General features: G+C 33.8%; 2 protein-coding genes across 2 annotated transcripts; both read left to right on the forward strand.

Moving 5' to 3' along the window:
* Positions 1–643: 643 nt before the first annotated feature.
* LOC101244722 (uncharacterized) lies at positions 644–6,884 on the forward strand. The gene is made up of 8 exons (XM_010314887.3): positions 644–884; positions 2,647–2,728; positions 2,851–2,918; positions 3,006–3,103; positions 4,595–4,731; positions 4,821–4,888; positions 6,179–6,242; positions 6,388–6,884. Exons 1-8 carry the CDS (start codon positions 874–876, stop codon positions 6,403–6,405), a joined length of 546 nt encoding a protein of 181 aa, XP_010313189.1. The 5' UTR covers positions 644–873; the 3' UTR covers positions 6,406–6,884.
* Positions 6,885–8,046: 1,162 nt separating this feature from the next.
* Positions 8,047–10,763, forward strand: LOC104644735 (large ribosomal subunit protein eL18y). The gene is made up of 4 exons (XM_010314893.4): positions 8,047–8,343; positions 8,429–8,557; positions 8,652–8,834; positions 10,453–10,763. The coding sequence occupies exons 1-4, from the start codon at positions 8,251–8,253 to the stop codon at positions 10,609–10,611; spliced, it is 564 nt and encodes a 187-aa protein (XP_010313195.1). The 5' UTR covers positions 8,047–8,250; the 3' UTR covers positions 10,612–10,763.
* The last annotated feature ends 487 nt before the right edge of the window (positions 10,764–11,250 follow it).

An 11,250-nucleotide genomic window follows, 5' to 3' on the forward strand; every position in this document is an offset into this window, starting at 1 on the left:
TTTATCATCCTTATGGAACCAAAAAAAGCAGAGTGTGATCCAGATTGCTCATTGAATAAGAGATTTTCCATTATTTGCTTAAAACTAGAACACTTTGATAATGTTGTGCTTCTATTCTTCGTATTATTGCTGCACCCATCCTCAACCATTTCTACTGATGTGTTCAACACTTGTGAAGGTTATTTCTTATATATTATGTAAATAATTAGCTGTGCTGACTCTGACACTAATCCAACCACATTTGGCACCTGATTTTCAAAAAATTTAAACAACCACAGCACTTTTAAATATGACTTTTAAATTTTTAAATAAATATTGAAGATCTAAGATTTTTTTAAGAGGTTAATTAATTAAAATGAATAAATTGCTAAATAATAAAATTGATGAATCTATCAACGATTTCTTAATAAATATGCATCTACTAGGACATGAAAATAGTATTTAATTTATACTTGGTATTTTCTTTTGACAAATTTATTCATTTCGAACCCAAAGTCAAACATATATAATAAACATTTTTATCTGATGTTTGGTAATTGGAATGATTCACAAAGAACAATTTTACACATTTTTAAAAATCAAAAGGTATGGACTAGACAAGGCTAAACTTTGTTAAGTATAGATGTCTAAATGATTCTTGAAAAAGTTAAGGTATCTAAACTGATAAACTTTATCAAGTTTAAAGGGGTATTTGGGCAAAAAATGATTAAAGAGTCGGAGAACTCAGAATCTGAGATACGTTAGCTTTCTTACAACGCGGTACACAGGGACGGGAGCTGTCAATAAAATTGAAAACTCAATTTCCAAATTTGTTAATTCATCGCTTAAACCCTAACCCCCCCTCTCTCTCTCGCTCATCGTCAGCCCGTGAAAATGTTCAAGAAGTAAAGTGCATTTGCCCTTTTTTCTACTCTCTTTCTTAATTTAAGGTTCAATTCGCCATATTTTATTCTCTTACATTGATAGTACCTTCGAAGCCTGATTAGTGTTTTGTTTTTTCTATACTATTATCTGCAACTGATTTTGTAATTAGGTTTGTCTTTTCGATCGCAATGGAGAAATTGATTTTTGTTCTTGTACTAAATTTCGTTAGTTTTGGGAAAAAAAGTTGTTTAATTTGGCTGTTTGAATTGAGAAATTTTATCCTATTCTATCCACTAATTGACTTCCCAATCCCCTAATTTTCATCCGATTAGGGAATTGAGCAATGGGTGATTTATTCTGAACTTATATACCCTTTTTACCTTGTTGGAGTGATTAAGATTTAAGTATGTTTGCTGTAAGCAGGCTCTAGGTTATGTATGTTAAAAGTATAATAAAAACATTGATGTTAGTCAAGTAGTGTTGGCATAGGTATTTCTTGCAAAGGGAATCGAGCAATGGATAGATGTGTACTTAAGCAGATTCTTATCTATAGAGGTGGGCGAAAGAATTGAACCATTCACTTGTTTGATTTAAATGTGCTGCCATCTTGTGACATGCTAAACTTTAGAAATTTTTGTTGATGAATGCAATTCATAGCTGGTTTATGATGGGTGTTCTTTTTCTGAGTCAGCAATGTACAAAGTGGGCGTCTCCTCGAGTTACTCAGTTAGCTTGCTCTTTCATCCTTCCTACTCACCTATGCTTTGATTCCCTTCACTAGTCGATTGACAAGTTAAAAGTCGCAAGTTATGCATGATATACATTGACAAAATGAAATTGTCACCTGGTGATTTGATCATGTTTTGTGTAGACCACCATATGGACAGGTCGTAGGTATGACCCTATGGTGATTGAAGGAAGTGTCAACTAGAAATAAGATCAATCGACCTAATTATTCGGAGAATTCATCTTAAAGAAGCTTTCATCTCTTAGAATTCATTATTCATTATGATTTAGCCAAGAATATAACATAATGAAGAAGATGACCTATATAAACAATAGCTACCAGTTATGACCCAAGCCACAGTTGTTGTTTTTACATTATGTCCGATGTTTGCGAGAGACTCTTTACTCTGGTTTAAAAACTTGCACATCCATGTCGAGAAATATGTGAGATTAAAACTAGATTTCTAGTTGTGAAGAATCTCTGAGTTTCCTTAAACATAAATTATCTAATGTTGCAATGTGATATGTTACATGCTTAAATAGAGTGGAATGGATATGGAAGATTCATACAGCCGACCTATTTTTGATTGAGGCCTACTTGATCAGTTGTTGTATGATTGATTGTCTTGTTAGCCTATGTCTTTGGTAGTATGCATTTCATCCCCGTGGTAGTTGATCCCATAACCTACATGTTCAGGGGCAAAGAACTGCCTTTGGCCCCTCAGACTTACTTGTGGAAGCTTTCAGCAGTCCAGTTACTTGATTGACATAAACCACATTTAATTATCCAGAATGAACATATACTTTCATTTGGTATTGCAACCAATCAATTGACAAATATTATGTAATTGATTTAATCAGGTAAAATCATTCAAAATAAGTAGGCCCTTAACCTTGAATATCATTAAGTCATATTTCTCTAAAGGAGAATGTGTTTGTCATTGGTCTTATATCTTGAGTTCTCTTGCTCAAATTTATCAAGTTTGCAGTGGCCCACTGCAGTTTTTGTAACTGAGCTATATTAATTTGTGCAACTCAATCTTGTTAATAATGTAGGTTTTCAACTGAAGAAGTGTCTGGACAAAATCAAGTCAAGGCATCTGTGCAGCGTAGAATTCGTCAAAGCATTGCAGAAGAGGTCCTGACTATGCAACAAACCACTTACTTTGTTTCTTCCACTCTCTATTCCAGCTAAAGGATTTCCCTCATTCTACGCGGTTATAATGTGTTAATAATGCTAACATAATTTCTGTTTTGCAGTACCCACTACTAGAGCCAGTGTTGGAAGATCTGCTTCCAAAGAAGTCTCCTCTCATTGTTGCAAAATGGTTGATTTCAGCTATCTCAATGCAGTTTTTTATCTTTTTTTTTCTTTGAGTGACATTATATTTCCTTCTTTCATCTTTTCTCTGCAGTCAAAATCATCTGAATTTAGTTGTGGTAAACAATGTACCCCTGTTTTTCAACATACGTGATGGACCTTATATGCCTACTTTACGTCTTCTGCATCAATGTAAGTTATCTGATTTTTATCTTTTTTCCTCCATTGTTTTATCTTTTCCATTAAATCAAAGTTCATCCTTCCTTTCTTTTGCTAATCTTTCCGAGTGTTGTGGCATACCTTTTTCAACCTTTCGATGTTTTACTTTAATAAATCTTTTACCAGTGAAATCACTTCAAAAAATTGGGCTGGTTAGAGTGGGTCACTATTAGGACATTTTTTGTTCGCAGTATGTATTTCCCTCAATATGCAGCCATTTTGGCCCTTATGGGCTGTGAGTAAAAACGATAGCTTCATAAGAAATCTGAAGAATGTAAAGAAAGATAGTGGACTTCTCATCTATGGATTTTTTGGAGATTCTAATTGAACATGAACCAAACATGATGATATAGATCATGCTTAAATATGGAATGGCTATGGCTGATGCAACAAATAATTCACGCCAGCTGAATGCTGCTGATTAGCATATGAAAATAAATAACCAAGCAATAATTAAAAGGATATATGGTTCACATCAGGAAATTGATTAGAAGGCTCTTGATATCTTAACGCCTTATTTTTTCTTTTCCTTTGATATTCATAACAGCATAACTAGTAGTACTATTTAAAGCGTGTGTACTATACCAGTTCCCCATAACATTAATTAGTTGACTGAATACTAAATTAAAGAAGACACACCTGCTTAATTCAATAAAATTAGCTGTCACCGTCAAGTAATCAAGCATTTGTTTACTTCTATAGACTGACAGGCAATCTGGTTTAAAATTGAAGCTAGGAAAATAAGTTACCATGTTGAGGTCATTGATTTCTTGAGAGGGGGTTGGGCATAATACTAGTGGTGCATCTTCGAGGTTGAGTTTGGAGAGGATGTGGGTACTCCAAAACTCAATGGCGGTTCGTTCATTCAATTAATTGGGTCTTGGTCCTAGTAAGTACACACATCAAAGAAACGCGTAATATATAAATATGCCCTTTAACTTGGCTTCAAATCACATTTATGCCCTTGAACTTTTGGGTGTGCACAAGTAGACATTTAAACTTGTATCAAGTTGAACAAATAGACACACATGTCCTACATGACGTCCTACATGACATCCTACATGACATTTTTTGTCCTACGTGTGTTGTGCCACATATGACTCATATGTCTACGTGTTCAAGTTTATATAAGTTTAAGTGCCTACTTGTGCATACCCAAAGTTGAAGGGCATAAATGTGAAATGAGGACAAGTTAAGGGGCACATTTATGTATTGTGCCTTAAAGAAATCATACAATATTGTTTTAACTTTTAATCAAGTGAAAAAATATTCATTTTTGAGGTGGAGCGAGCAGGTTTCTGATTGACTTATCGTCATATATATATGTATGAGCACGCAAATGGTTGTGATTTGGTACTTTTCAATATATGCCATTGATGAACTTTATTTTTTTAATCTGTTGATGATTTGATTTACTCTGTGACATCAATGCTCTGTATAACCTTCTTCTTTCCAATTGTACAGATCCAAATATAATGAAAAAACTACAAGTTGACAGGGGCGCAATTAAATTTGTCCTCTCTGGAGCCAACATAATGTGTCCAGGTCTTACTTCTCCTGGGGGTGCTTTGGATGTTGAAGTGGGGGCAGAAACTCCCGTGGTATGAATAAGGGCAATCTTATGCTATAATATTTTTGTCGTTGCTACAACTTTGTTGTGTAATTTTAATGTGCGGCATTTTGTTTTTAGGCTATTATGGCTGAAGGGAAGCAACATGCTCTAGCTATTGGCTTTACAAAGATGTCGGCAAAGGATATGTGAGTTGCTATGTAAATATTTGCTCGGCTTCTGTTTCGTTTGTATGCTAAAACATGCCCCTCTGGTCCCATGTGATAGAACTGAGATGTTTACCTTTTAGGTTAAATATGTTCTGCCCTTCCTTTATCTAATTTGTTTAATGCCCCTAAATGTGAATTCTCCATAACAATTTATTGCCTCAATTGTCCTGAGCAAGATGTATCTATTTGAACTTAACATGTACCTCTTTGTGTCAAGGTAATCTGCTGAGGACACCTTCTAAAATTAAATGTATCTATTTCAACTTTCCTTGACCTTGAATAATTTAGTAAGTTTCTGTATAGTGAGTGAGTTGTTGAAAATGGCAGAAATGCCACTTTTTTTGTCATTGAATTTTCAGTTGGAAATCCTGAGGTTATGTAGTAGTCAACTTTTTCAATATTGTGAGTATTTCTGTTGGGCATCAATATAGTGTATTTGTCTCTGAATGTTTTCTTGTATGCGCATAAATTTTGTATGAGGTGAGAGACACAAATAGTATGAAAGTAAGGATGGATGCTGTAAATAGCATTCCATCTGCTTCAAGAGATGGATATCCTGGCAAGTTCTGGGTAGGGAAGATGACTGTCGTGATGGCTAAGATCAAAGGGGGATGGAAGAAATATATTTTGAGTTTTCTTTGGATATAATTAGTGGAAAATATCAGCTTAGAGTTGGTGGAAGGATCCATATTGTAACATATATCTCGATTAACAATGGGATCAAGGTAATAGTTACGGTTGAGCAGTGGGTTTCCATCAATACAAGGGAGATGGTAGATTTCCCCGTACCTTAGAGAGCTGACGCAGAGAACTAAACATCAAGAAGTATTTTATACTTTTTCTGAAGATTAGTGGCCTTTGATTTTTCAATATATTTATTTATGTAAAGATTATAAATGGCCTTTGAAGCTGATCATCATTTTTTCTCTTACAAACTGTCATTTTGGTTTTGGTATATTTACTGTGGACTGCATATTGGATTGTCCTTTTCTTGTCAGACAGACTTCTCAGAAGTATTATATTACATGTTCGGCACTGATGAGATCTTGCTTTCTTTCAACTTCTCTGATTGTTTTCTTTTTCTCAGATGTGAGAAAAGAAGTTAGTGAATATAGATTTTCTTGATTATGTTACATCTCCAACCCTATGTATGTATGGAGAAGACACTTCATGTTATGGGGAAAACAAGTTTTTCGACTTCTGTTATTTATGTTTCCCATGTTTGAGATGTATGTATCAACACCTGAAAAATCATGTCCACCTTTGCAGAAAGGCAATCAACAAAGGAATTGGTGTGGATAACATGCATTATCTTAATGATGGGCTCTGGAAGGTACTACTCACTATCCTGTCACGACTCCTATTTGAGCTGTGAACTGTTTTATAACTAGGGCATTTCGTTTGTTGATTGAACATGACTAATCTTTGCACTTGTAAGTGATGTGAAAGCTTTTTCATTATCCGTTTCTTGTTCACAGATGGAGCGTCTGGATTGAGCTTTAAATGGTATCTTTACTAGATGGACAATGTTTACCTGCTGCAAATAGCAAAGACTTGCTCATTTTTATGCAGCTGTTATTTCGTTTCTCCAGATGTTAATGAGCAAGCTGAACCAAAGTTTCTTAATTTAATGAAGGGGAGCCAAGTTTTAGGGGATTTATACAATTTATGATTATTGTTTTGGAACTACAAATTTTCTTAATCCGCTCGATCAAAGGAACATGAGTGGTGTTTGTGTCTGAATCTTAACTTTGGACAATCAAGATAATCAAAAGTTAAATATACAAAAAAAGGCCAATGAAATTTAACATAGAAACGTGTAATCTAGTTACACAGTAAATGTTTGTCAAAGGGGTGTTAATTAACTTTTCTTTTTTTACAAGAATAGCAAGCTCTGATCATGTGGTTATTATGAACTTGGAAACTGGAGGAGATCAGAAAATTTATAAAACTAAAGTGATTATTATTGGAAGAATTAAGTGTTCCTTCAAAATTCTCAGTATGACCAAGGAAAATAGGAAGAGAAAATAATTAAAATGCTTCATCACCTTCATTTTTTGTATATTAAGAACTGACAAATAAAAATGTTGGAAAATAATAAATAAAATACTACACATTGCTCATTGTCAACTTATCTTCCAAATCAAACATTGGAAAAGTAGGAAAACATAAAACATTATGGTATAAATTATAGTTCTACTATATTATACACCTAAAAAAAGTAATTTTAATATACATAAAAAAAAGTAATTTTAATATACATAAAAATAGTAATTTTAATATACATATGGTGTACTTTCTAATGAAGGAACCCTACCGCCCTTTCTAACTTTGCCCTGGCTCATTACTCAATTTGATCCACTATTTTTTTAAGTTATCTAAATTATCACTCTTTTTGTATCAAGACGTGTCAATAATTAATGAAAAAATTATATACAATAACAAACTATTAATTCAAATTTAATGTTGTAAATATAGTTTGATTTAATTTACCCTATAACTAACGATTGTTATTTTTGAATTTGGAATCTCGCTCGTCACACTCCTTTTGACACTCTTTTGCTATACAAACGCAAATAATGTATAAAATGAGAGAAAATTGTATATATTCATATATTTTCATTTCACTCTCTCTCCTCTTCCAGATATCGCTCGTCACTCTCACTCTTTATACAAAGAGAAATGTATACATTGTGTTTGTGTTTCTATAAAGCGAGAGAAATTTGTATATACAAATATAAATGCATATATTTAGCCTTATACACTTATGATTATACAAATATAATCTTCTACAACCAAGTTCTTTTTTGTCTTTCTCTCTTTCTCGCTTTATGCAATTGATCTTTCGTATATGTATAACGAATTATATATTTGCTTTCTTTGTATATATAGCGAAATGTATATATTTATATTTGCTATGAAACGCAATTATATAAATTATAACTCTAGCACGTAAATATGATTTTTATACTTGTTATATGTGAAAATTATGTTTGTGCATTACTAATTTTCTCCACCAAATCTAAGTTGGATGTTTATTAATATGAGTGTAATAATTAAATGGATAAAGGTTATTAAAAGGGGTTAAATGTTAAAATGAGGGCTATAAATCAAAACCCTAACTCGTAGAGAAGAACAAAAGATGCATCATAGTAAATGAAGACGTGTCAAACATCTAAGTAAGGTGCATAGGAGTTTATGGTAGACCTCAACCACACAAAACACAAGGGCAACACAAACCTCTCTAAAAACCCTAGCCTCCTCATTTCACTTGATATATTAATATAAGAGGCGCCTCCTGCAGCCATTTCTCCATCTCTCTCAGCAGAGTCCAGCCAGCCATGGGTATCGATCTGAAGGCCGGAGGTAAGAGTAAGAAGACTAAGCGTACCGCCCCTAAGTCTGACGATGTTTACCTCAAGCTCCTCGTCAAGGTATATTTAGATTCTCTTTGTTTTTTATATGTAATTTTCAACTTGTTTGATGGCTTTAACTTTGTTGTTTGATGTGCGTTAACAGCTTTACCGATTCTTGGCAAGGAGGACCGGAAGCAAGTTCAATGCGGTGATACTTAAGAGGCTCTTCATGAGCAAGATTAACAAGCCTCCACTTTCTCTCTCGAGGTTGATTTCTTATGCTGAAGGAAAGGTATATTGTTTAGGGCTTTTTTCGTGTTTTGTTTTGTTGATTTAGATATATTGTGTTTGTGGTTAAAGTGATGGTTTTGATACATGTTTATCAGGGCGATAAGACTGTTGTCCTTGTGGGAACTGTTACCGACGATGTTAGGGCTTATGAAGTTCCAAAATTGAAGGTGTGTGCTTTGAAGTTCACAAAGACAGCCAGGGCAAGGATTGAGAAGGCTGGGGGCGAATGCTTGACATTCGATCAGTTGGCTCTCAGGGCTCCACTTGGACAGAACACGGTATTGAATTAGATCTTTATAATAGCTTTTTGCTACTTGCATTATTTTGATTTATGCGTCTTTGTTAGCTTTGTGTGATTTGTAGCTATGTGCGATCTGTAATATATTTGCACTTTTATTGTGTTTTGTTAAGTTGGGAAGTATTTTCTCAGCTTTTTGATATTACTATTTATGTTTCGTACTTGATTTTTCGTGGATTAACTGAACAAAAAACATTTGATATCTTGATTCTCTCTACACATCTGAGTGGCTTTTATGTTATGATATAGGTGACCAACAGTTGTGTCTTTCATTGTATGGATTAATGATACTATGCCTGTGAAATAGTTTGTATAATTCAGTATGGTGGTCTAGTCTAGTAAAACATTTACCCTCTCAGTGTTAACCCATTGGCAATTTGACATTGTATTGCCATTCTTTCTCATCGGTTGTTTTAATTGGCAATTCAGCTATGTCATCTGTATTTTGAGTATTATTTTTTAATGGCATCTGCTTTACCCATTGAACCCTATGTTTTTGGTTGATCCCAGCTATCATTTGTTGCACATCGATCTTCTTGGAAATCTTCTTATGATTTCAAAGATTTTATCTGTGCGTATAGAAACCTTTTAAAGATCCTGTCTGCTTAAGCCTTTTCCCAACTGAATATATGGAGTTGTGCTTCAATGTATTGGGATTACATTTTTAAAAAAAAATTAGTATGTTGTATAATTGTTGAGGCTCTTTTCAGAATGACTGCAGATTTTAAGAACAACATATCCTCTTGTTCAACTAAATATTTTTTTTAAAAAAAAAGCACTGTAAGCTAATACAAGTCTGAAAATTTTAAGATTGACTTAGCTACTCATTTTTGCACATTACTCTTCTGTGTAATTTTCTTATGATTACAAAGATTTTTTCTGTGCGTATAGAAAACCAGAAAAGATCCCGTCTGCTTAAGCCTTTTCCCTACTAAAATATGGAGTTGTGCTTCAATGTATTGGGATTACATTTTTTCCAATTATTTGGTGTCTTTTGGTATGGTTGCATATTTCAAGATGAAAAATGCAACTCCTTGATTAGCTAGATATTTGATTTGGAAGTTAATGTAACATGAAACCGTTTACTTTCACTGGATTACTTCAAATTTTAAGAGGACCTTAGCTGTTCATGTATTGCACATAGTTCTTCTTGGAAATCTTTTTATGATTTCAAAGATTTTATCTGTGCGTATAGCAATAAAAGATCCTATCTGCTTAAGCCTTTTCCTAATTGAATCGATGGATATGTGCTTCAATGTATCAGGATTACACTTCTTTTCTTCCAAATAATTGTCCTGTAATGTATATTTTTTGAGTCTTCTGGATGGCAGCAAGTTTTAAGAGGACTAAGATACCCTCTCAACCAAACCAGATATTGGATGGAACAGAAAGCACATAAAGCCCAACGTAACAAGAAAAAGTACTATTATTTAGGAATTAGGTTTAATTTGTTCTGTGATAGTATTATTTTTTAAATACTGGCAAATATGCTATCTATCTTTTTTTATAGAGTCTATAAGAACATCTTTACTGCGTTCATTTGTATTTATTTAAGTCCCAGCTTGTTTGAATGCTGATGTTGTTGATTGATTTTGCAGCTTCTCCTCAGAGGTCCAAAGAATGCACGTGAAGCAGTGAAGCACTTTGGTCCAGCTCCAGGTGTTCCACACAGCCATACCAAACCATATGTGCGTGCCAAGGGAAGAAAGTTTGAGAGAGCTAGAGGAAAGAGGAAGAGCAGGGGTTACAAGGCTTAAGTTGATTTCTATTATTTATCTCAGAATGGTTGTTATTTGTATCGTGGCAGTACAAGTTTTGCAGACTCTAGTATGCAGTTGCTTATGTTTGCTCCCGTCTTGTTGAGAATACTTTATTTTTATCTACTTTGAAACCAACTTTTAGTTTAAAATGATTGTGGTGCATCAGTTTATTGTTGAGCAAAAATCATATAATATGACTAGTTGTTACACATTCCCCATCCTCGTGTTCTATGGATTGGGTTGTTTGGAATTGCCAGCTCAAGCGTAGGGATTCCATTTGTTTGTTTGGCTTTCTCTTCCTAAGCTATAGATCAATCCTCAAGTCTCCGTTTACAATAGTATATCTGCACTGCTTCACTTCTTGTCACTGAAATCAACGACCACTTGCCTCCGTATTTTACTTCTTGACTGAAATACTCTGCCTTTGGGTTTGTTACTGTGGTACATCCTCGCCTTTCACATTTACTGTACAATTATGTGTTAATTTGATGTTTTGATAATATTCAATTGATAAATATAATACCAATTTCAGATGAGCTGTTATATTGCTTCGAAAGTTTCATTGTTTATACTATTTAATTATTTATCATAGCTATAGTTTACTATAATTACTACTTTCGACTAACATTATACATT

The sequence above is a fragment of the Solanum lycopersicum genome, chromosome 1, assembly GCF_036512215.1.
Source record: "Solanum lycopersicum chromosome 1, SLM_r2.1".
NCBI classification, from domain to species: domain Eukaryota; kingdom Viridiplantae; phylum Streptophyta; class Magnoliopsida; order Solanales; family Solanaceae; genus Solanum; species Solanum lycopersicum.